This window comes from Sceloporus undulatus, chromosome 8 (genome assembly GCF_019175285.1).
Source record: "Sceloporus undulatus isolate JIND9_A2432 ecotype Alabama chromosome 8, SceUnd_v1.1, whole genome shotgun sequence".
Lineage (NCBI taxonomy): Eukaryota > Metazoa > Chordata > Lepidosauria > Squamata > Phrynosomatidae > Sceloporus > Sceloporus undulatus.
Window position 1 is genome coordinate 4,251,414 of NC_056529.1, and position 26,425 is coordinate 4,277,838.

Consider the following 26,425-nt stretch of genomic DNA (forward strand, 5'->3'; position numbering starts at 1 on the left):
TCAGTGTAAGATCTTAGACTATGTTTTGCTACTTACACCCTTAAATCTGGGTAATGTGAAGTTAAGAGGTTCTGAAATAACATTTGCCCAAGCAAAAGATGATGGGGTTTTTTGGAAGTAACTTTACTATTCAAGTTAATGCTAGTTGTTATATTTAAGTCATTTCCAATATATGGCAACCCTAAGGCGACATTGGCAAAAAAAATTTCAGAAGGGGTTTTCCTTTGCCTTCCTCTACCAAACATTATTGCTTGTGCCTTCAGGAACAAAACAGCAGCTGAGGAAGGGATGCTTTTCAATGGGACATTTGACTGGGACCAGGATGGGAAGCAGGGGACAGTCAAGTCAGGGAAAAATGTCTAGTGCTGGACACTATTGACAAAGCTTGGAAACATTTCTCCCCCAGCTGCAAAACCCAGAAAGAGAGTGACTGCTGGCAGGGAAAATTCTGGAAGTTGTATCCCCCCAAAAGAAACTTTCCCTCCATCTTCTTTAAATAGCATACTTCAAACTTTGCCCTTCTGTCTCTCAGCCACTGTGCTATGTTGCTAATCCCTTTCAAAAGGTGCAAAAGTCCCAGGTTCTGTCTCTGGCATTTCCAAATAAGTCTGGGAAAAGAGTCGCTGGAGATTAGGTGCATCGATGGTTAGACCAAGTAAAAGATAACTTCTAATGTGTTAGAAATGCTGGGCACTGAACCGATGATCTTCAACATGCAATACATATCCCTGTGTTCTCAGCCTCTTCCAGATGGTTTGAGATCATTAAATTGTGATATAACCATGGAGTAAAGTGGAAGGGAAACAGTTGTTCCCTCGACTTGTGATTCAGGCTGGATGATATACTGATTTTCAGTTTCTCTAGGTTTCCAAAATACTGTCCAGTTCCCAAGCAGAGCATCAAATGAAACTGGTTGCAAAAGACCAACATTGCCACTGATTTGGAAGTGGGTGCATGTTTATTTTCCTACCTAATGCGAGTGTGTTGTAAGAACCCAAATTGCATCAGACAAAAAGTAGGTTTACATCTTATCATGGTGCCTGAGACGATAGGTTGTTGCATTATGCACACGCAAATACACACAGTGAACAATTTTGCTGTAATTTACCAGTTAAGATGCAAAAGGTTCTCAAGCACTTACTTAACGGCGCCATTAAATTGCAGCACTAACAACTTCACTCTGGGAGTTTGTGGGCAACCCAGTTTGAGGATCAGTTAAGCATTTATGATGCTCTCTGTGAAGTTTTGGATCTTGCACAGTATCAGTGATTTCCTTCAGCACCTGGATTGTGTAAAACTCACTGAGGCTGGTTGATATTATTCAACAAATCAATCCAATCTCCAAACACTTCCCAACTTGCCACATTGGCCAGAGTGCAGAAAGTTAACATGCATATTTACCATAAAAATAATGTTGTTGAACTCCCTTTAAGTGCCATAGTTCCAGCCTAAGTTGGCTGACTCTAACAGTAACCTCTTGTTCAAAGTATAGGTTTTTCGTCGGGACAATCAAATGTATTGGCACTCGCATTTCCTTAAGAGCATTCCATAGTTCTTCATAAGCTATGCAAGGAAAACTTTCCTTTAAGCTATAATACTGGGAAACACAATAATCCTAGGAAAGGTGGAGGATAAGCAGAAAGAGATACAGCCACATACTAGATTTGTGGTCCCCAAATGGTGCTCTTTAAGGGATTTTGGACTTCAGCTCCCAGAATCCCAGACTATTGGCCAACATGGCCAAGGCTTTTGGGAGCTGAAGTCCAAAATATCTTAAAGAGCACAGTTTTGGGACCACTGTACTAGATGGATCAAGGAAGCCATGGCCCTTGAGTCTGCAAGACCTGAGCAACTAAGGATAGTGGGGCTTGGAAGTCTCTCTCTCATAGGGCCAACAATGAGTTGATGTCAACTCAAAGGCAACGGCCAACAAACAATGATGACATTGGGAGACCAGGGTTTGAATTCTTTACCCTTTTAGGCTAGGAAGAAATAGATGCATGCTGAGTAGGGAAGGCAATCGACATTGCGCCTGCTGGTCTTATCTCCAGCCTGCACCACATACTGCTTGGAACGTTTACCTCTAATATAGATGTGTGTATGTGTGAGTGTGTGTGACGTTTTATATCTTCCCAAGCTGGCTTCCATAAAACATTTAAATGCCACGATAAATCAATCAGAAGCAAACGTGTTGCAAAAAAAGTATGCGTTTTCTGTTGACTCCTGGGATGCTGAACAGAGGCTTTACAGGGTGTTTTGCAACCCAAAGAATGCCGCCCCATAACTTCGTGAAGCATTGGCACTCCTCCAGTTGAACACTTTCCCATGTATAATTCAAGAGCCAGGAATGGCATTAAGCTCCGAATGCCTGTTGAGAACCTATTGTTTATGTCAGCCCCCCTTTGCCTTGTAGTGTGTAGGCCAGGAAACCTGTTTGCGCACTATGCTAATGGTTGCGTTTTTCTTTTCCAGGGTTGTAGAGAGGTGATAAAGGAAGGCAGACAAAAATAAGCCCTGAGCAGCTTATCTCTCTCTCTCTTTTTAACTAAATTTATTTAATCAAGATACATTTTCAAAATCTCCACAATTAATTAAATAAATATTTTTATAGCTAGTATTTCTGATGGGCAGTTGGTGATCCCTAGCAGGAAAAATGAGTACAATTCAAAGATATAGCCATGTTAGTCTGTGGAATCAGTACATAGAGAGATCTTGTAGCACCTTTGAGACTCACTGAAAGAAAGAAGTTGGCAGCATAAGCTTTTCTAGACTTAGGTCTACATCTTCAGATGCATCTGAGGAAGTAGACTAAAGCCTACGAAAGCTCATGCTGCCAACTTCTTTCTTTCAGTGAGTCTCAAAGGTGCTACAAGATAATCTCTCTAGGAAAAATGAGCATTGGCCTTTCCAAACTGATCTCCCCTTCCATTGATATGGTTAGCCCCTGTCTGCCCCAAGAAGATGCCTCATCTCACCTCAATTATATCTATTTTAACCAATTTTAAATCTGTATTTTATATTGTTGCTGGGATTATGTCACGTCAGTTTTTTTATTGATTATGTATTATATTTCATTGATGTATCTGTGTTATGGTAACCCGCTTCGATCCATAGGGAGAAGTGGGATATAAATAACTATCATCATCATCATAATCATCATAATCATCATCATCATCATCATCATCATCATCATCATCTCTGGGAACCAGGGTTCAATTCCCAGCTTGGCCATAAAACCCACTGGGCAGCCTTGTGCAAGTCACACTCTCTCGGCCTCATTCACTAAACACTAAACATTGTGTGATCAGTGATGGGGGAAATTGGAGATATTTATGGGTAGATATTAATTCATCCAACCCAGATATGGAGAGTTGCTTTAAATAATGGGTGTAACAAGAAAGAAAGAAAGAAAGAAAGAAAGAAAGAAAGAAGGGTGGGGCGGGAAGGGAAGGAAGGAGGGACCATATTTCTCCATAGAATAGCCACAGTCTTCCTATGCCGCCATAGCTTTAGATGCTTTGAAGATCCGCCAGCCCACTATACTCCAAGATAATAATTTTAATCCTGCGCCACTGAACTTTTAAGAACCAGCTCTTTGCTGTTGCGCAGAGAGTAGTCTATCCATTGTAATTATTGGCGACGGATCCCTTAGCTCTGATATGATAAGGGATCGATACTTGAAACAGTTATTCTAGACGAGGTTGGTTTTGCAAATCCACATCTACAAGTTTAAACCTTCCTGTGTTAGCTTGTCTTTTAATTTGGGGCTTAATCTCTTTTTTCCCCTCCGCAGGGATTATCTATTTCACAGTCAACTATTCTACACTGTCGCAATCCAACTTTTCCAGTAACTTGGTTAATCGGTGGCTTATTTCCTGTTATTTCCCCCGAGGGCCGACTAGCAAATAGAGATAACGGTTTATCTTAAAGTGGCCAGACTAGCAACATGTGAGCTACTATTTTACAGATTAATACATTTTCACATTGGCTAACTGGGCAACTGGCCCATATTTTTATATCCCCTGGTTTTGCTACAGGGCTACCATTGAGTCATATTCCTCTCTCAGGACATCTAGAAAAATTGGATTGGCAGCGCGCCTTTAAACACAAGCTTCAACCTGCCTAAAATTATTGAGAAAGGTGATGTTGTTCAAAGTAAACATCCTTTTTTTTTTTTTTTTTTTGCCTCTCCGCTTCCCTTTGCCTCCATTGAACTGGATGACTCTTGACACAGTTCACATAAGGATAACACAATATGTACATCTGTTTTAACATGTTTCCTCCAACTTCCATTTGCCGGCACAAACTCAGCCAGCTTGATATAGTTGCTTATTTAGGCTTAGACAATGCCTTTATTTGTCGGCGTCACTTTGGAGCGCCTTCCTTCTTTGAGATTTCCTTTCCTTTTGTTTCTCGGAGCAGTTAATTTTTAATCTGCAAATGGTATGTCCAGACAGTTATCTACAAATCTGGTTTGCGCTCCACTTTTTTCTTCTACCAAAGTGGGCTGGAAAACTGGACAGGGATCAACCCTAGAAAAATAGTTGTTGTTGATGGATGGTGATGGCATTTCTATTTCTAGCCTACCTTTTTCTCAGTCTGGGACTCAAGGTTGCTTCCAACAGGTAAAAGAAACATAGGCCTGTTACAGACTGCCAAAATAAAGCTGCTTCGGGTCTCTTTGGAGGTATGCTATTTAAATGAAGCATGGGTCCTAAGAGTCCAGAGGTCGCGCCAAAGCCACACTCCATTCCTAAGCACCGGAGTGCAGCTTTGGTGCAGCTTCCGGATTCTTAGGGTGCATGCATCATTTAAACAGCATACCTCCAAAGAGACCCGAAGCAGCTTTATTTTGGCAGTCTGTAACAGGCCATAGCTAAACATGCAACTTCCCTGCAACTTCCACCCTGAATTTCAGCCTCTTTTGCACCTTCTAGAATGGAAGTGTTTTTTTTTTCCATAGACATGACTATTACATGTCTCTTTCGCTCTCTTATTGAACATTCAGTCATTATGGGGTTATTGACACTATTTAAAGAACCTTCACTTACTTCAAATTGGTAGCAGTCCAGATGCATTATTATATTGTGACCAGTTTGCAATGGGTCCGAGAGAGAAATTGGGACATTTTAAAGCTGAAAAAGATGGAACGAATAAGGATTAATCCAGACTGCATGTGTTCTTTGTATAATACCCTTTGAATACGTATACTGCCTTGAATATTTGGAATACTTTTGTGTTAATTGTTAATGCCGGAAGTATTTTGCAAGGACCCCAAGCCTTGTCTCAAACCCAAAGCAAAGCTTTGTATAGATTGTGCCCATTGTTTTCAGAGAGAGAATCCCAACATTTAAGTCGATAAGGATTACTTGCATTATCTTTAGAAGCAGGCAAGTAAACCCTGGTTATGGATCTCGGCTGTATTTCAAGTCCTTTGCTATGAACTTACTTTGAACAGCAGACAATCCATCTTCCACAGAAACCTTCAGAGATTTGAAAGTTATCGTATCTCAGCCAACTCTTTTCTGGGTTTAAGAGAGCAGAATCACCAGGCGCATGAGATTATTTCTTTCAGGTGGATCATTAGTGTGTTATTTTGAGTAGTGAGCATGGAAACCTCCTTCCTGGCCTCCATGGTTTTGGGGAAAGCTCTGCACAAGTAGCTTAAATGCAATGTGGCTTCTCCATGATATGAACACACTAAGGATCAGAAAAGAGGTTGGTTAATGTTCTGCGCATTCAAGTTGTTTCCAATTTACATTGAACCGGAGATGAACTTATCAGTGGAGTCAAGTCAAAGGCTTTCATGGCCAGCATCCATAGTTTTTTGGGCCATGTTCTAGAAGAGTTTCTACCTGATGTTTTGCCAGCAGCGTCTGTGGCCTTGGCATCTTCAGATGTGGCTGGCATCTGCATCTTCATGTCAAGCGCCCTGGGGCCATGGCAAAACTACACATCCCAAGGGCAGTTAAAGCAGCCTGAAGCTGAAGCAGTTCTGCAGCGTGCCTTGGACCGCAGATACAGCACTTCTCTCCAATGTTCTACTGGACGTTGCATGATATTGTGCTGTATTGGGTTGTTTTGTGCGGGTCGTGGACCGTAATAAATCTTATTTTGTTATTTCAGTGTTATGTCTGCTCACATCTCAAACCAAAAAAGACCACCCTAGGGCCATAGCAAACTACACATCCCAAGATTCATCCCAAGCACTGAAGTGGACTCAAACCGGATTATCTCTGCAGTGTGTCTTGGACCAGGGATAGTTCTCCCAAATGCGATGCCTGCTTGATTCCCAACCAAAAAAAAGAAAAGAAAAGCACCCTGGGGCCACAGCAAAACTACACATCCCAAGGGCAGTTCAAGTGGCCTCAAACCGGATCATTTCTGCAGTGTGTCTTGGACTTGGGATGCTTCTCTCCAACGCTATGCCTGCTTGCCTCCCCAAAAAACACATCCTGGGGCCGCAGCAAAACTACACATCCCAAGGGCAGTTCATTTCTGCAGTGTGTCTTGGACCTGGGATGCTTCTCTCCAACGCTATGCCTGCTTGCTTCCCCAAAAAACACATCCTGGGGTCACATCAAAACTACACATCCCTAGCACTTGGACCAGAGATGCTTCTCTCCAATGCTGTGCCAAAACAATAAAAAGCACCCAGAGCGAACTATACATCCCCAGCATTGAGCCAGGGCAGTGAAAGCGGCTTCAAAGCGGGTTATTTCTGCAGTGTGTCCTGCAGCACCAACAGGACCCTCCTCCTCCTCCTCCTCTCCTTGTGCCTTTGAAAGCAGCCAGCCCAAAGCAGAGCCCTCCTCCTCCTCCAAGGCTGCAGCCTAGTCTTGGCTGAACCTCCCCCGAAGGAGGAGCAGTCTGCAGACTGACTCAGCCACAGCCAGGCCTGCTGCCTTCCTCCTCCTGCTTCTCCGGGACAAACAAGGCAGGCACGCCTCGGTCTCAGGCAGGGGCTGCCCGGCTCCAGCAGCATCCCTCCTCCTCTTCCTCCAGAAGGAAGAAGAAGAAGGAGCCCCAAGAAGACAGAGAGAAAGAGAGGAGGGAAGGTGAGCCTCTCCAGGGAAGGAAGGAAGGAAGGAAGGGCTCAGACAAAGGACCACTGGCCCAGAGACACACCAGACTGACCCATTGGGGACCCACTGGCCCAGGGTTCCCCTATGCTTCCCTATGGGCAAATATGCCCCTATTATTCCCTATGGGCAAGGATTCCTCTATGTTTCCTTATGGGCAAGGATTCTATTCTTCTCTATGGGCAAGGATTCTCCTCTATTTCCCTATAGGCAAGGATCCCCCTATTATTCTTTATGGGCAAGTATTCCTCTATGTTTCCCTATGGACATGTATTCTCCTATGTTTCTCTATGAGCAAGTCTCCTCCTATGTTTCCCTGTTGGCAAGTATTCCCCTATATTTCTCTACTGGGAAGCATTCCCCAATGATTCTCTATGGGCAAGTATTCCCCTGTGTTTCCTTAGGGGCATGTATTCCCCTATTATGCTCTATGGGCAAGTATGCCTCAATGGTTCCCTATGGGCAAGTAGCTTCCTATGTTTACCTATGGGCAAGTATTCCCCGTCTTTCCTTATGGGCAAGTATTCCCTTATGTTTCCCTAGGGGCGAGTATTCCCCTATATTTCTCCATGGACAAGTATTCTCCTGTGTTTCTCTATGGGCAAGCGTTCCTCTATGTTTCCTTATGGGCAAGGATTCTATTATTCTCTATGGGCAAGGATTCTGCAATGTTTCATTTTGGGCAAGTACTCCCCTATGTTTCCATATGGACAGGTATTCTCCTGTGTTTCCCTATCCAGGGTAAGTATTCCCTTATGTTTCTCTATGGGCAAGGATTCTCTATGGGCCAGTCATCTGTAATGTTTTCTTATGGACAAATGTTCCCCTATGTTTCCCTATGGGCTGCTGTGCCCTGAACTATGTCTTCTGCTTGTTTTCTTTCCTGGAAGAAGGAAGAATGTGGCAGGGCTTGTAATGGAGATCTATAAGAGAGAGAGAGATGGTCATTCAGGGACAGCAATGCTGCAACTGACACTTGTTCTGTTCTTCATTGTTTGGGAGGCAAAGGCATTGGAGAGATCAAGTTACTTGTGAAGAGTGTAACTTGCCTGACAGCTGCTAAAAATAACAATGGATGTATTGGTTGCACGTTGGGTCAAAACGCACTGCAGAAATAATCCAGTTTGAGACCACTTGGACTGCCCTGCCTCAATGTTAGGAAATCCTGGGAACTATAGTTTATTGTGGCACCAGAGCTCTCTGATAGAGAAGGCTCAATGTCTACAAAACTACAGCTCCCACAGTTTTCAAACATTGAGCCAAGGAAGTTAAAGCGGTCTGAAAGTGGATTATTTCTGCAGTGTGTTTTGGGCCTATGATTCGACGACTGAATGGAAAACCTTCTTTAACTCAAATGTCCTAAATCCTACCACTGCAGGCCTATTGGATCAATGGTAAACCAATGCTAATATGAATCCTTTTTAATCCCATTCATAACAGCTGGATTGAGATTAATGTATCCGGTAAGGTCACTGATACAGTTTAGGAATTCTCTATAGGGTTTGCCTGCCCATGCGCAGGTTATTTAAGGTCAGTTGCATCACTGTTTATGAAAAAGCACATGGTTTTAAACTTTAAAACCCAGTTTAAATGAAAACAGTCTTACTTTGAAAAACAAAATCAACCCTGGATCATGACAGGTAAGGACTTGAACCCAGATCTACCCAACCATAGACCAACAGCTAAATAATGGGCTATTTCCAGAGTACCTCCATAAACGTACAACTTGGAAATGTGTTGTCACTCCTCTTGCTTCATGATCCTGAGCTTTGATAGGGCAAAAAGCACTTTTGATACCGAAATATTTTTTCAAAGGTATAATGTTCTTAGCAGAGACCTAGTGAAATGAATGGGACAGCATTACAAAAAAGAACAATTGTAATTACTATTGTTTGGAGTCAACATTGGAAATTGTTTTTGGAAACTCATGCTGTTTGCAGCCATAAATTAGCAGTGGGTTTTGTGTGTGTGTGTGTGTGTGTGTGTATTTGCTTAACTGGGACATCAAGATTTCTTTATTCTACTCATTACTTTCTTAAAAAACGCTACATTAAAATAATAAAAAAGATACGAAGCCCTGAGATTCCAAGTGGACTAATATGCATGAACTAACCTGGCAATACGTTTAAACGTCTGGGTTCTGGCAATAAGTGTAAATGTCTGGGTTGCCTGGACAGGTCCTTAATCCCATAGAATTAATTGTGGCGGACTAATTGGATGCTTTCTCCCTTGGATGCCTGGAACGAAGTAAAAACGGAGCTGGTTGGTTATTCATGACCTGAATATGCAGCGTGATCTGAATGCGGATTGTGTAAGAGCGCGCCGTTCGGAGGAGAGTACTGTAGGGATACAAAAGGGCATTCTTAAAATAAGTGAGATTTAACTAAACAAGTTATTTATATCTATATCAAAATCTAAACCACGCATCGCAGGATTACAGCTCTCTAAATTCTTTTTATGTTTACGCTTTTATAGTGGGACCCCAGTCAGTCGCTCCCTAAGCATTTTTCAGCACTGACATAATTTCAGATGTCAGAAGAAGTTACGCGTGAAGTGCCTTATTTGTGACGTCTCCGAAGCCAAACGTATGGAGCTGCCCCCATAGACTCGCTCTCATTCTTTGAGTCATTATTGTCACTTCTGAATGGCAGGGACTCTCCAAAATCTTGGAGAAAGTTCTTTTCTAGGCCTGGAAATGGAGAGATGGGGGTTGGAGATGCGGAGTGGATTAGAAACTGATGGTTTTTAATTTCTAAAATCAACCTGTGAGATACCAGTGCAACATTCATAGCCATATGGGTCATTGAATCCCACCTTTCATACCAAATAACAGGTTACGTCATGAGTAAATTAGTGGTTCATAACTCTACCTTCATCTTTTGTTGTAGCTCAGAATTGGCGTTGATGGTGGATACATGCTGATATCGTGATGGAGGAGACGGAGAACTTTTCGGCTCTGAATTCCCTGACCGACTATCACTCGGTCAAGGAGGCTGACCGAAACAACCACAGCAGTAATGGACAAACAAGTGAAGAAAGCCATGGGACCATGCAGCTGAAAAAAGAAATCTCCCTCCTCAATGGGATCAGCCTAATAGTAGGAAACATGATCGGTTCAGGTATCTTTGTTTCCCCCAAAGGGGTCCTTTACTACAGCACCTCCTACGGATTGTCGCTCGTGATTTGGGCCATTGGGGGGATTTTTTCCGTCTTTGGTGCTCTCTGCTATGCTGAACTCGGAACCACTATCACAAAGTCGGGAGCCAGTTACGCGTATATTTTGGAGGCCTTTGGGAGCTTCATTGCCTTTATACGCCTCTGGACGTCTTTGCTCATCATTGAGCCAACCAGCCAAGCCATTATTGCAATAACGTTCGCCAACTACATAGTGCAGCCGGTCTTCCCTTCCTGCCAGCCTCCATATGCTGCTTGCCGTCTGATTGCAGCAGCTTGTATATGTAAGTACAGTATTTTATGAAAATGAAATATGTTGTTGGGCTTGAAATAAATGTTAGATCTGAAGCCTGTGGTGAAAATGTTAGGCCCTATATGGTTTAGGTCCAGGGTAACTGACAGACCGCTCTCTCCCTATATGAGCCTTCAGATCCTTAGGAGAGACCCTTTTCTCATTCCTACAGCGTACAAGATACAGCTTTAGTCTGGATCTTAGCATCCTTGTAGGTTTGTATGGGTTTGAGGTTTATAAGTAATTTTCAGTACAGGGTGAAACACGTGGGGCAAATAAAGAGGTTTCAGACACAGGACAACACAGATTAACATGGAAATCACTCCATACACACACACACACCATTCTCTTCCACGCCAGCATTCTCTGAAGATGACAGCCACAGACGTCAGGAATAAACTCTGCTAGAACATGGTCACGTAGCCTGAACAAACCCACAAAAAACTAAAGTTTCAAACCACTTTGAAGGTGGGGTGTTGAGATGACGCACACTTCCAAAGTGGACGGAAACCGGATTGAAGCCTCATTCTAGGGCTAAAACCCGGAGCAAAAAGAACCTGGGATATTCTGTCTTAGCCCAGAAAATGCACACCTTTGATCCTGCATATGAAGACCTCAATATGAGAGTGATTCTGAAGGAGTCATCCATCCTAATCCTAACCCTAAAGCTGCACACAGTGTGCCCGCACCATAATGCGGGTGCGCCTTATGTGGCTTCCAGCATGTGCTGGACGTTGTGCTGGAAGAAGTGGCGCCATACGCCGGGAAGAGTAATGATGCATGTGCCCATGGTGCACGCCACTGCGTGCCGCTGCGGGCATAAGCCCCACTGGCTTTAATGGGGCTCAAGCGTATACGAAATTTCCCTTATGGGAGAGGGGTCTGGAACTTTATTAACACATTAACAAAGAACGGAGCCGCTGTACCCAAGTGGTTGGAGCAGCAATGTAATAAAGTGAAACTGTGACACCTCCAATGGATATACATACAGGATACACAAACTAGACAGTCCAAGAGAGGACATGGGGTGAAGGGGCCATATGGGGGGAGGTCTCCATGATTGTTCTTTGTCAATGTTTTAAAGGGCACACTGATGCTCTGATGCCTTGGACCAGTGGAGGAATGCAGGTGCGACTGTGTGCCCATTCAAGAAGGGACTTCCAATGGGATGGATAGCATCTTGCCTGCAGGCAGTCACTGGTGGTGTTTGTGTGCTGGTGCGCATGCAGGGTGGAGAACGGACAATAAAACCTACCCAGTGGCGTGGCTTGATGTCCAGCCATGCATATTCATGCTGTCTTGGGAGCAGCCGGTGCAGACAGCAGGGTTTGTAACTGCTTTCGGAAAAAGCGGGTTCGAGCCACTTTTTCCTGCCCTCTGGTCTGAGGAGCTAGGTAGGACAAAGTCGTTCTGGATGCAGAGTTGCATAACAACCAATAAACAAATGCACTTCTGTTACACTGCAGAGGAAAGATTTCATCATAGTCTTGTTTACTGAGAAGTTTCATAAGTTCTCCTTGTTGTCATAAGATATTTCCGATGTGTCTAGTGTATCCTGTTAAATAGCTCTGGTTTAGCAGTAACAGCTTGTGCTGCAGGGCATGGTACTATGTTAAGTGGCCATTCAAGCAGTCCCCTTGAAAAGGTTGCTTTGTATCGGTCTATGCCCTCATTTTCAAAGCCTGGAAAGACTACCGTTTCTACTGTAGTTTTCATGCGGAGTCCGAAAAGTAACATTTAAAAGCGCTGTCCAGATTGTGGATGAAAGCTGTGCCGTAATAGCCACGCTTCATTCATTTAATGGGTTGTATGTGGGATTGTTCAGAAAGTACGGGACACTCGGTAAGTTTTGTTGCTCTTAGGATTTTGATGAAACTTTCATAATACTGTATATTTGTATATGTGTATGTGAAGGTTGTACAAAAAAAATGTACTGCATTCTTTCTTTAGAAAAAACTGAAACATGAAGGGTTGCCAGAGCAGAAACCGGAGACGGCGACTGTAATTTTAATGGTTGTGCAGAAGACGCAATTTTGCCAGATGTTGCATGTTATCTGCTTGTGTGACAGTCAACAATTGCTGAGATATCCTCTTCTATACAACCATTACAGGTATAGGAACCCTCTCCAGTTTTTAGTCTTGCAACCCTAAGCATTCAGTTTGGTAGAAGGAAAAACAGTTTGATTTTGCATTGCATTCTGTAGTATTAATACACACATCAACTAAGAACATGTGAAATAGCAAACAAAACACTTGCTTGTTGGATTACAGAGTATGAACTCCTGTTCTGCATATCCAGCCTGTTGATCTTTCTTTTGCACTGATCTGTAGTTGTGACATGTTAATTCTGGCACGGTATAGAAATTCAAGCCAGTGCTTGCTCGAAAAGGACAAAAACAAACCAGTGCTAATATTTGCCTTGCTTCCCTTTTTGTCTCCTAGGTCTCTTAACGTTTATAAACTGTGCCTACGTGAAATGGGGAACAAGGGTGCAGGATGCATTCACCTATGCCAAAGTCATTGCCCTCATTGTCATCATCGTAACAGGAATTGTTAAACTATGCCAGGGTAAGACGGATAGCTTCAGGGATAGAGAATGGTAGACTTAGCTATAGGGCAGGTGGAGCATAGCTATGCAGCAGTTCCTAATATTATTTACTTGCAACATAAGTACAATTGGCTATGCATCATCAATGAAATAATGTCCATTATTTTTAATGTGGAGTCGAAGGCTTTCATGGCTGGCATCCATCGTTTTTTGTGGGGGAGTTTTGGGCTGTGTGGCCATGTTCTAGAATAGTTTCTTCCTGACGTTTCGCCAGCATCTGTGGCTTTGCCATCTTCAGAGAATAAATCCATTATCTTTGTTCATAATCCAAATCAGTTATTTGCTTACGAGATGCCCTTTGCACAGCTGGGGACTTCCTTTGTGAGTCTTTGTAGGATGTGTATACACTTGTCCCTCCACATTTGTGGCTTTGACATTTGCGGATTTGACTATTCATGAATTTTATTAATACGTAAGGTCCTCCAATGCAACTCTATGGTCAACTTTAACCAAAGGTTGCACTGAAGGACCTAGAGATTCCTAGCGAGAACCCTCCATTAGGCCTTTGTAGCTCCTCCAACGCAACTCTATGGTCAATGTCTCACAGATATTGACCACAGAGTTGCACTGGAGGACCTAAAGTTTCCTAGAGAGAACACTCCACAAGGCCTTTGTAGCTCCTCCAACGCAACTCTATGGTCAATGTCTGGCAGATGTTGACCACAGAGTTGCCCTGGAAGACCTAGAGATTCCTAGAGGGATGTCCTCTCAGGTAAAAACATGGTGTTTTTGTTATTTGTAGTATTTCCACATTCATGGGGGTCCTGTGCCCCTAACTCCAGCAAATGTGGAGGGACGAGTGTATAAATTATTATTATTATTATTATTATTATTATTATTATTATTATTATTATATCTACATATGTGTGTGTCTTCATGCTGTCTACAGTATGTTCACATGGTTATCAAATTACAACATTTCCAAAACTGAACAACAGTTTACTTAAGGTCCTGTTCCTGCTCCTGCAAAACCTGTTTACATTAAAAGAATGCATGTCATCTGGTGCTTTCATACAATTAATTTCACGTTTGGTCTGGCCTAGAGACCTAGGTATATCTTATAAAGTGCACTACGTTTGTTTTAACACTAGTTTGACCTCACAACTGTCTTTGAACTGAGTCTGTATGACTGCTGCATGCAAACAATTGACAAGGTTGCACCTAAATGCCGAATGCATTTCCTCCTTCAATCATATTTTACTCGCTTATTGTTCACTGCAGAACAGCTGGGCCTGCTGGCTTGTTTTCCCCCTGAGTTATAGTATCCTAGCTATTGTATATTTATCAGGAGTTTTTCCCCTTTATTTTCCAGAGAAAAAGACAGGGGGGAAAAACAACCAACCTTTGATTCCTGTTTGTTTTGGAAGCTTCCTTAATATGCTGACTTGAGAACATAGGAAGCCTACATTTCATTTCCACTGTGCTGAAAAGGCAGTTTTTAAAAAACCATGCCTACCTTTTGCTATTGCTTTTTTAAAAGAAGGATTATATACCGTTTCTTTCTTCGCGTATCCGGCCTTTGCAGAATGATATACGGTCACAACAAAAGGTGTATTTTCTGACAATACAAGTTTAGCTTTTAGTATCATTCGGTTCTTTCTATCATAATTTGGTTGCTATTCTCAGTTCTTGGATGTTGTGTGCCTTTAAGTCATTTGATTGATTAAATGTATTAAATGGAATTGATCATAGTCCGTGTCGTAGCTGAGATATTTCAATAATGCGGACTAAAGATTTTCAAAGTGAAAGCCAAAATTTAGTTTGTAAATTGTGCAAACCAGACTGGATGGTAGGAACCATGCAGCCCTCCAGATGTCATTGGGATGCAGCTCCCATCAGCTTTAAAACCAAAGGTGAGAAATGATGGGAGTTATAGTCCAGCAACATCTTCAAGACTACACAGTTCCTACCCATGAACTGGACAATGACAATATAAATTATAGTGACCCCGAGGAGCTGTGGCTGAAGTCATTTTGAGTATATTTTTGTAACTGAACTATCAAGAAAATCAAATTTGCTCCAGGTTGCCATGGGAGCATCCTGACTTAATTTCATTTCAAGACTGAACAGACCCAGGATGTTGTTTTGCAATTGGCCTTGTGATTTTAATACGTTTCCTTCCAAGCAAAGTATCCTGTTAAGTGGAAATCAAATGAACTTATCCATAAGAAAAACATCCAGATTAGGACAATACTTGTATTAGTACCGCAATGACACCAAGTACTGAGTAAGACTGTTATGTTAAGCAAGGCAAAAGTATGGGTTAGAGAGAAACGTGGGCTTTGTCTGCACTGCGGAAATAATGCAGTTTGGTATTTCTTCTTGGTTTATTCTCAAGTCAAGTTGCCAGAACAAACCATTTCGTCTTGTTATGTATTTATTTTGCTGCTTTTCCTTTGCACGCAGGATACTCACAACACTTTCAGGACTCTTTTGAGGGATCGTCTTGGAACCTCGGGGGCATCTCTCTTGCGCTTTACTCTGCCCTGTTCTCATACTCAGGTTGGGACACCCTCAACTATGTAACCGAAGAAATAAAAAACCCCGAGAGGTAAGTTTCCCGAAGCATCATTACATTTGTCTCAAGTACTCCAGAAGAGTTTGCGGGGAAACACTTGTCCCCAGTTGACAGTAGACTTGGTCTCAGTAGCTGAAGAAACATTTCATGCTGTTGCTAACAACTCCGATGCCTAACAGTCTAAAGGACAAACAACAGGGTTATAAAGCTTAGAAGAGGCTTGTTAAGGAGAGCTTGTCTGGTTGCAGCAAAACTCACATAGTGTCTGTCTTGCAAGGCTGAAAAGCAGGGCATCAGACACTGCAATATTTCATAGATGGAATTGAAAACACATGGTCAAGTAATATCAAAGTGTGGCCAAGATGGCAAACATTATTAATAAGGGAAAAAAACACAAGCTGCAGCAGTTTGCATTTACTTGACTCTGCTGAGACAAGGCAAAATTGTAGCCCCTCTTCCCCTCCTCTGAATTATTATTATTTCTTATATCCCATTTTAATCCCAATATAGAGACTCAAGGCGGTGACTTAATTGGGTGCAAATTATTTTGGCACTCAGTTTGCAGTAATGGAAGTAAACTGAAGTCCAAAAGGGGAAAGTGAGAGAAGGAGAGCAAAACCTGGGACATTTTAAAAGCAGATGAAAAAGTGGGACAATAGAGGATTAATTGGGACTGTCATTAACAAATTGGGACAGTTGGAGGGTATGGAACATACCTGTCATTCATGACTAGTGATCCCTGACTTGGAAATTAATTTTACATTATGAAAGTACGTTGACTTTTAACATTTTCCCAGACGTATTAACGGAGTCTTTTAACCATCAATGGTTTTTATTTAACCAGGAACCTGCCTCTAGCGATTGCCGTTTCTATGCCGATTGTGACCATTATCTACGTTATGACCAATATAGCTTACTATACGGTGCTGGACATTAATGCTGTGCTTTCTAGTGATGCAGTGGCTGTGGTAAGTTGGAGATCGCTATAATTTTTCAGGGTTTGGCCTAAATTCACTATAACGCTAAAGGAACTCTGTTTTATTTTCATTTATGCAACCGATAACCTATTTGTCCTTGTGGCCTCTTGGTATACTACCTGAATACCCAACTGAAGGTTCAGCTCCTGTGCATAGTGTGCATATCTGCAAGTGCAGAGTTACTTATGCCAGCAGTATAGCACCTATGTGTATGGGGTTTGCAGTTCTCTTTCAAGATACTCCATCCTGAGTGGTATGGCCTTTTATTCTGCTCACTCAGTATATGTTTTAGAAGTTGGGCCACATTTTTACTTTACTGACTTCTTACTGTTCCTGTCTAGTGGGAATCAAGTAATTATTTCCATTGAAGTGAATTGTCACCTATAGTCCATAGCAGTGTTTCTCAATCTTTGATCCTTTAGATTCTTCAACTCCAAGAAGCCTTAGGTAGCAAAGCTAGAGATTCTGGAAGTTGATGTTCAAAACATCTGGATGGCCAGAGAGTGAAAACTACTGATCCTGGAGTGAAACAAACTATCTTCAGGAATACAAAGGGATCTTATGCCTTTCAAAGAGGTGCAATGCTCCAAATCTGTCCACCTGGCTAGGGTAAATTTTACTTAGCTAGCTATGTTTGCATCCCATTCGTCCTTGGAGGAATTCTGAATGGCGAGTTGCTTTTTCAGCTTTCTGAAGTAGATCAGGCTGAAAGGCATTTATTTGTTCAAGACCACGTAAAGAGTTGCACAAGGATCTTAGCCTCGGCTTCCCAGGTTAAAGCTCAACAGTCTGTTGCATCTCACCAATTCTGCAGAATTGGCTCTGAACTCGGTGCCCCTTTCTCTGTCCTTTGCACCGAATAGGAAACCAAAAGAATTGTGAAAGACTCCGGCTCTGATTTAGGGCCCCGTGTATGTTCATTGTCACACATCTGTAAAATAAGCGACTTGAGGTATTTAATGGTGAGATTAATGTGCTATAGCATCCCAAATGTGAGTGTTTTGGTTTCAGATGCCCAGTTAGAAGCTCCTGGCATCTTGCCCCTCCATTCCTGTTTCATTAATATCTGTCTGGTGACTTCAGATGCGGTTAAGGGGAAATTTGCAGCTGTTTGTGGTTATTTCTGATTTAATCTTTCTAATTAGAAAGGTTATTGGGGCTTTAAACTTAGCCAGACTTCTTTATTAATCCACTTACTACTTTCTGGTCACGGTTCATGAAACATTGCATTCCTGGACTAGCCAAATATGTTTTAAATGATACAATTTTTTTTAATAATGCTTCTTGCTCTTTAGACTTGCTAGGAAGAGGCTCTGAATCTTATGAAACCGATCATCCAAATAGTAGTGGTTTTCTCCTGTTATGATGGACTAAATGCCTCTGTAATAAATACTGTCAGGTAGGCCCATAGATCACCCCAGATTGTTATTTATTATCCCTTCATATAGTTTTGTTGTCAGTGATTCCCTTGTCTGTAGAAAGAACAGGTACATCTTTTGCAACAGAGACAGCCAGGCTCTTGGTTGCATTATAGTTTTGGAGAGCACTTTGAATTCAGAATCTGGAAAAATGAAGACAGGGTTGACTACTAACCTTTTGGCATGCTTAACCATGGTTTTAATTCAGCGCATTTGGTGCATGCTTTCCTGGAGTTGCTTTTCTCTGTCTGCATCATACAGGCAATGCACTTTTGGATGGCTCCATTCATTTTACATGGCAAGATTAATATGCTTTTCTGCCATTCCTTTGTGGCCGTTTGAGACTCCTTGCTTTGGAAGCTCCAGTATGTATGTAGCTTCGATCTAATACAGGGAGAGGCGGGATACAAATAAATATTATTATTATTATTATTATTATTATTATTATTATTATTATTCATTTACACCTGGAAGTAGCTATCTCACAGGAGAACTTCACATCTGTATCCCTTAATTGTATATGTTGAGCTGCCCATAACTGCGTTGAACCTATATTTGTCTGTGGATGTTCACTGAGTTTTGGGATTAGAGCGCAACAGGGATTTGGTTTCTTTTATTACGTGGCAAAAGAAATATCTAAAACCTTAGTCTTATAGGTTTTCAGTTTCCACCTTTGTACCACCTTTTTTATAATATAATTTGCAATATAGAAACAACTTGGTGACGGTCGAAATGTGGTTCCGAGGCAGAACAACGCCATAAAAAGAGAAGCATACTCCTTTTGATTCAATAGATACCTGGCTGTGAGAGAAAGGATCACATTGCAGCGGCTACATGCCTTAACAAAATTAAGCCAAACAGTGCAGGTGACTCACAGTACCTTTGTTGACTTGCTTGGGAGTTGATCGGTGATAAAGAAGAGAAGTATATTGCCGCTTAGGATGATTTTGGGTGGAGGCTTACACAACAGATTGTTGTATTGTCTGACCTTATACAACAGCATATTTTTTATTGTCTGACCTTGTACAACCGAATTTTGTATTGTCTCCAACCGGCGTTCTAGTTAAAAGTGGTTTCCAGGAATTCATTAAACATAGTTGATTAAGGATGGCAGTATTTTGATTAAAAATCACAGGCTGGTGGTTCCCAACCTTTTTCCTTTTTACACATTGTGAACAAAGAATGCTTGGTTTCTTTCAAGCTTAAGATCCCTCACTTAGAAGTAAAGACATCTACACTTGGCACCCACATATTGCCATATCATGGTACATGATCTAGTACATACAGTGATGTACCATCTGGAATTCACTGGTCTATCAAAGGAAATAGTAGCTGGTGATAACTCTTTTATTTTTAACCTTTGCAGGCTTGAATATATGTGAAATTTTTAATGACAATTAGACTTGATCTTCTTCCAATAGTGTGGCATTGCAGATGTACTTATGGCTTGCCACTTGGATGCCACTCTCAAGAGCGCACAGTCCTCCTCCTCTTCCTGGACCAGCTTCTCCCCTCCTTTCTTTTCATGACATTAATCCAGTCTTCGTTTTCAAGTCCATTTTCAAGTCTTCTTTTAATCTCTGAGACATGAGGCCCTCAGATTTGCAAATTGCATCAGTGCTATTGTAATATAAACACATGATAAGAACAGAAGTATAGGGAAGGGCTGAATTGCTTCAGGGTAGGGACGGAAGCAAACACATTTTGAAGAGCTGATCCTCTATTTCAACCTTCATCTCAGAGTGTGCCAGTTTTAGTTCAGTTTGATTTTTGTTGTTGCTTTAAAATTGTGCATTGCACATAATGGTTCCAGAGCCACGGTTCCAGAGCAATGCTTTGGTTCCAGAGCAGTGACAAGACATAACAGTATAAATCTGCTTGTTCCTCATGTTCTCTGTCTGGAGAACAATGACATGACACTATTATTTTAATCTGTATCATCAAACCTATTGATATATTGGAAAGCCACCTCTTGCCTCTGTGATCAGGAATGCAATACATTTTCTCCTGCCGATGAAACCTTTAAATCTTTGCCAAATGACTTGGGCGGCACTGAAGCAGTAAAATAATAAGGAAGATCATCAGGACAATAAAGACCACAATGAAGGGAGCAGCTATAAAACATAGTCGCAAGAGAGCATATATGTGAAGCCTTCATATATGCAAGTAGTTCTTTCCTTATGCTAAGCATCTCAAAGCCAAGCTTCAAACCTTTTAATTTCATCTTCTGGAGCCAGTTTATGACAATCTTTATAATTTGTGATTCAGTATATTGGCTAAGTGGAGAAGAAAAGCTGAATCATACAGCAATAGAGTTTGCAGAATCTATTCGTAATTCTTTATAACCTGAGGTTTTCTGAACAGTAAATTGAACTGAATTGATCTCTGAAATTCACTTTGTCCTGATCTGAACCTTAGAGCCAGACAGAAATGTTTCCCAGAACTAATATAATTTGCTTATTCAGTGATACTATTTCTTGAATGTTAACCTTTTGCAGAGACAGCCTCTTGGTGTGTTTGGGTACGTATTTCAGAATATTTCTAATTTTCCTCCTTTTCTCTCACTTTTTCTTAACCAGACATTTGCAGAGCAGGTATTTGGCATTTTCAGCTGGACAATCCCAATTGCTGTAGCCTTGTCTTGTTTTGGCGGACTCAATGCATCTATTTTAGCATCGTCTAGGTAAAGCATTTCTAATTTCAGTCTATCTTACTCAAGTATGAAACTTTCCAAAGAAGAGAGGAGGGGGAGAATCAAAATATAAATTGTGTCTTTGAAGGTCCACACAATCTATATATACCTGGCTTCAGTATTTCACATTCTGGATTTGTCCTGAGTTCTTTGTAGCATATTTATAATAAAGTATATGGAGCACAAACATTCCTTTTCATAGTTTTGAGAAGAATACAAACTGCCTCAAGACTTATCCTCTTTCTGTATATCTTTGTGCGTTCTGCACAAACCTTGCATTTACTTAGAACTGATTTTGTTTTGGATGCAAAGAATATCTGAATTATTTTGAATAGAATTTTTAGAGAGGGACAGGACACAAAATAAAAGGTATGAGAACAGAAAATAACATTGCATAGAGCAAACAAAATTGAAAGCAATGAACATGTCAGAGCCAAATCTAATGTCTGTTTGACTTTGGTGTCTGTTTTAGGTCTTTCCTACATGACCATTTCAGCTAATCCAACAAAGCAAATTGCATTGCTTCATTTTACTTTCCTTTTGTATAATAGGAAGACAAAGTGATGAAAGAATTGTATGATGCATGAAAACTTCACAGATATGTAGGAAGCCCCCAGCCATCTTCAATTCTCCTGGCTATTGCTTCAGACCGCACAAATACAGCCTTGCCTTGTTGATAAAATAAATTATGAAGGGATATCTTAGATGTGGTTCTTAGCTTCAGATCAGATGCGATGTAACTGTAGACTTGCATTTCTTTTTGTAGGCTGTTCTTTGTAGGATCCCGGGAGGGTCATCTGCCAGATCTCTTGTCAATGATCCATATAGGGAGGTTTACACCAGTCCCAGCACTTCTCTTCAATGTAAGTGACCCATAGAAGCTGTTTTGTAAAGATATGACACTCTGCTCCATAGCATGGAATCTAATGGGGAAAGTGGACACACATTTCCATTAGTAACTTTTGTACATATGATGAAATGCAGGAGTGTTGTTTTTCCACAACCGTGAAGCCCTTTTAATGGGGATGATGGAGTGAGTGGATAGGATATTTGCAACCCATTCTTTTCCCAAAACGTAAATTGAAATAAACTTCTGCTTGCTTATCGTCTGGTTATCGAATACCAGCCAGAATTAGATTCAAGTAAAAATTATGCTGCCTTTTCACAGCCATGAATGCTGGACATTGTATACAAAGTAAATTGTAAATGACAGAATAATAATGTCAACACATAGACAAAGCCAGTAGTCATTTCTTTTATACATGTGTGTATAAAGGTGCAGCTATGAGAGGGATAGACATTGTTATTGTGGGGCCATTACAGAGGTGGCCTTTGTTGATAGGAATTGTGCATAGCTATGTTAAGGTCAATGCTTTTAAGTAGGTTGGAAAATTGTAATCTGGTCTATGAAAGCAAGTCCTCTCTAGATAGCTTCTGTTTTAGAAGATATGATGTTGTAACACACAATAAAAGCAAGTAATGGTTAGTGACACAGAAATGGGGAAAATTCCTCTCTTGAAGATGTTCATGGCATTCTGTTATTTTTCAGTGTACTATGTCCCTCATATACTTGACTGTAGAAGATGTCTTCCAGCTTATTAACTACTTCAGTTTCAGCTATTGGTTCTTTGTGGGACTGTCAATTGCTGGACAACTCTACCTCCGGTGGAAGCAGCCTGATCGATACAGGCCCCTCAAAGTGAGTAGAACAGTCATTTATATAGAAATGATGTACCTTAAGATGTGTTGCACCAGTTCTATCGGAGGTGAATGTCACAACCAAGTCTCAGGCGGGAGTCTTTGTGGTAATTTATTAAACATGTATGAGTTCCCCTATCTTAGGCATTGGACACTGTTGCCCAATGCAGAACATCTGCATTTGATTCATTATGTATCAGATTGTGAGCAGATGTGCCTTTGCAAGAGCAAACCCATTTGGTTGTGCATTCAATTGTGCAACGTTGCCGTTCAATTCAACGGTTGTATATCAAAGTGTAAAGCGAGTGCAGAGATTTGCATTACAGTCTTGATCTCAACTCTAGTCTGTTGCAATATTTATGCCTAATGAAATTGTTAGATTGGAAGAAAATGCTTCTGGAGAAGGATTATAAGCTTAGAGTAAGAGTTGTGATTCTTCATCCTAATTACTCATTCAACGTACACGTTTCCTCTCTTACAGCTGAGCCTCTTTTTCCCAATAGTCTTCTGTATATGCTCCGTTTTCCTGGTGGTTGTGCCACTCTATAGCGACACCATTAACTCCCTGATTGGCGTTGGCATTGCGCTCTCTGGGATCCCAGTCTACTTCATGGGAGTCTCTTTGCCTGTTTCCAAAAGACCTCCCATTGTCAGCAAAATCTTAGGTAAGGATTTTGAAGGGCTTCAGTTATGAAAAACAGAACAATGTTCACAAAAACTGCAACTGTGGATCATGTCCTAGCCAAGCGACAGCCCTACTAAAGATATTTCTCCCCTTATTGTGTGTCTGTATAATAAACCTACAAGTAGACCTTTCCCCCAAATATAAAACTCTGCAAAGGGGTTAAATCCAGCACCCTTCAGATGTATTGGACTATAGATCCCATCGCTATCCACTTGTCTGGGAATGATGAGATTTCTAGTGCAATACACCTGGAGGGCAACAGCAGTTTACATCTGTTTGAAAATAGCTTTATACTTCACCCAACTCTGTCTAGTTTCTGTGAGCCAATTTTGAATTGGTATTACATTAGTAGTTGTCTAATTATGATTTTCTCTTTTCCGTAGGTGCTGTTACCCGTGCGACTCAACTGCTTTGTTACTGTGTTTTGACAGAAATGGATAGTCTTGAAGAACAACGAGAATCCAAGTCTATATAAAAGATGCAAAAGTGGCTGACAGAAGGCACCGCTGAATTGTGGACCTCTTTTTAAACTGGGATTCTTGCAAGATCATACTGTGTCATGATCTTGGGGTTTTTTATTTTATTTTGCAAAGGCCAGTCTTCTCAGGCATATAAAACTCATGGATTTCATCTAAAAATGACAATTTTTTTTAAAGCAACGAAACAAGAGTGTCTTAAGAGAAGCACTCAGGTATCAGATTCAGTGGATTTCAAAGAATCGTGGCAACAGATTCTCAGTTCCTAACTGCTGGAGTGTAAAAGGCAACAATCATTTCTCCATTCAACAAGCGTTCTGCTGTTTGTGTGAAGTGTGGCCTGACCCTCATGACAATCTAGCGCATTCAAAGGGTCAAGCGTGGCACATGAGACTCGACTGTCTTTTCGCCCAAAGAAAACGCATACTGGATGTCAAGTAATGTTCTGACGTTATTGCTGTCACATCCTTCAATCACATGAAATCAGGTAGCTTTTCTTAATTAGGTGACTTCAAGGTATATGTTTTATGTTAAAGGAAAAGCTGGTCAATTTTTTAAAGGAGTGCTCCAGAGCAAAACACTAAATGATGTGTGTCAGGACAGAGAATGGTGGATTTGGCCTTTTCCCCAACTTTTTGATTGTTTTAAGTCGAAAACTGATGCTTATTTCCTTTTCATGTGCCTGTTTGTTAAGTGGATAAACAACAAAAGAGATATCAAGAAACCACTCACAAATCTTTTGTGCCGAGTTCATGAACAAAAGGTTTGCACAGCTTTTGTTTACCCGAGTTCTTTGGTGCAAAGAAGTGAGAAAAGGTTGCACTATGCATTTTTAAACTCTGCCTTGAAAAACTGTGTTTGTGGGTGAGGGGGTGACGATTTGAATTTTTGTATATTACTTACTGTTAGAAATGCCAGCTTGTCCCTTTGCCACGTTTGCTTTCCAGTGTGGTTTACCTTACCCACATGAAGCAGGTGTCAGATCAAAAAGCCAGCTGTGCATCGGATCAACATATCCGTGGGTCTCTGCAGTGCAGCATTCCTTGACAATACAGGCAGAGGTTGGCCAATGTAAGGACTCTGCTGACAGTGACTCAGACCCGAGTCCAGCTTCTCCGTCCATCCTGTGGTTTTGGCTTGTGGTAGTCTTGCCTTGTGAGAATAAACACGATTCCTGGCTGGTGCTGTCATATTCGCTGTGCCAAGCTATGGAAGTAACTTTGCATCAGAGAAGCTGTTCTGTCCAGACTCTGAGAAGGTGCTCTCCTGGCATAGTCTATACAATTTGTCCCAAAGAGGCAGGCAGGCCTTGCTTCTTGACAGTAGTCGCTGGCTGTGTTTCTCTCTTTGCCGTTTGTCTTGCTCCTGAAGGCATGCAAGATAAAGTTAAATAAATAAACAAATAAACAAATAATAATAATAATAATAATAATAATAATAATAATAATGCAGTGTGCAAAGGGACAAGCTGGGAGGTTGCTAGGCTGGGGAGTAATTATCTTTGTCCCCATAGACACTGCTGCCTTGAGTCTGTCTCCTGCTTAGCATCTGAAAGTGCTTCCTCCGCATTTAATGTGATTCCAGAGGCAAAGACCAAAAGGGTTTTGTTTGGAAGACCTCTCTTTTCATAAGCAGTCGCTGGTCATTTTTGCATGGTTAGTCAAACCAATCATACCTCTGTTTCATATGTTTAAAAATGACCACAGAACTTGACATGGCTTAGATACCTTTTTACAAACTGCAGCGCATAGCCCTCCAAGCCGGGTAACTATACAGTATAGCTATTGCCTGAGGAAAATGCATTTAATCTATACATTCAAATGGCCCACTTTGGGCTCAGATTAAAGGAATTCTAGCTACCTTAATGAGATGTGATTTGGAGAAAAGGGGAAAGTGGCCTGCACTAGTTTTCAGTACAGTACTTTGTTATAGATGAAATTAGTGTATTTATTTATTTTGAAATGGTGGGAAATCCAAAATAATTGTTTTTAGTCTTTGCACCCTTGGCTTGTTCCATTCATACACAGAGGAATGGCAGGCACACCTTTAATGTGTATCACAGCTTCTGTCTATCCAAATGCTTCGTAATTAGGTTTTAGCCTGGTATACACTGAAGTAAAAGTAGTGACTTGTTGGAAAATACAAGACACAATCCTGGCAACCATTTTATTTCACTTCACTGTATGGAACTGGCACTTCTTGTGAAGTTTTCCTGTTGAGTATTGCAACACTCCGATCCGCTGTTAACATGTATTTGTTTTATAATGAACTTTATTGATAGTACCTGATCTGTCCAGTTGGCTTTTGTACCATTTCAGTGTATACAGGAACTTTTGGGTGTACATGGGGAGGAAATTGAACTTCCACTGTGTGGGAATAAAACAATCAGAAGCTGATGGCGCGCCTCCTTTATCTGTGAAGGATGTCGTATTTCATTCACCACGCCAACTCCGTGTACCCACATACAATAAACTGGAAAAGAGAGACCGATAGTTAGGATGCCAGTACACTTCCCATCGACACAAAAGAAAAACAGCAGCAGCACCTGATTCATGGAGCTCTGGAAGTTCATCCATCCATGAACCCCAGGCTAAGAATCTCTAAATTAGTGAACAAAAATGTTGTAATATTGCTGAGAAGTTGCTTTTTGTTCTTTGGCACAGCGCTTGATGTGGCAAGGTCTGAACATTTTCAACAGCGCTATGGCTGCAATCCTACATGCTTTTACTAATGAATTAAATCCCACTGTGTTAAGCTTCTGAACAGGTAAGTACAGTATAGGATTAAGACAAGGGTATACAAACT

At 41.3% G+C, this 26,425-nt stretch overlaps 1 protein-coding gene across 2 annotated transcripts; it reads left to right on the plus strand.

Annotated features, from left to right (window-relative positions):
* The first annotated feature begins 6,881 nt into the window (after positions 1–6,881).
* Positions 6,882–26,016, plus strand: SLC7A6 (solute carrier family 7 member 6). Of its 2 annotated transcripts, none has more exons than XM_042438033.1 (10): positions 6,882–7,058; positions 9,971–10,540; positions 12,991–13,116; positions 15,563–15,707; positions 16,519–16,642; positions 20,649–20,752; positions 21,528–21,624; positions 22,311–22,460; positions 22,941–23,124; positions 23,528–26,016. In XM_042438033.1, exons 2-10 carry the CDS (start codon positions 10,012–10,014, stop codon positions 23,617–23,619), a joined length of 1,551 nt encoding a protein of 516 aa, XP_042293967.1. In that variant the 5' UTR covers positions 6,882–7,058; positions 9,971–10,011; the 3' UTR covers positions 23,620–26,016. The 2 variants fall into 2 exon arrangements, with proteins under 2 accessions (XP_042293967.1, XP_042293968.1); XM_042438034.1 differs by lacking the exon at positions 6,882–7,058 and adding an exon at positions 7,079–7,183.
* Positions 26,017–26,425: the final 409 nt, after the last annotated feature.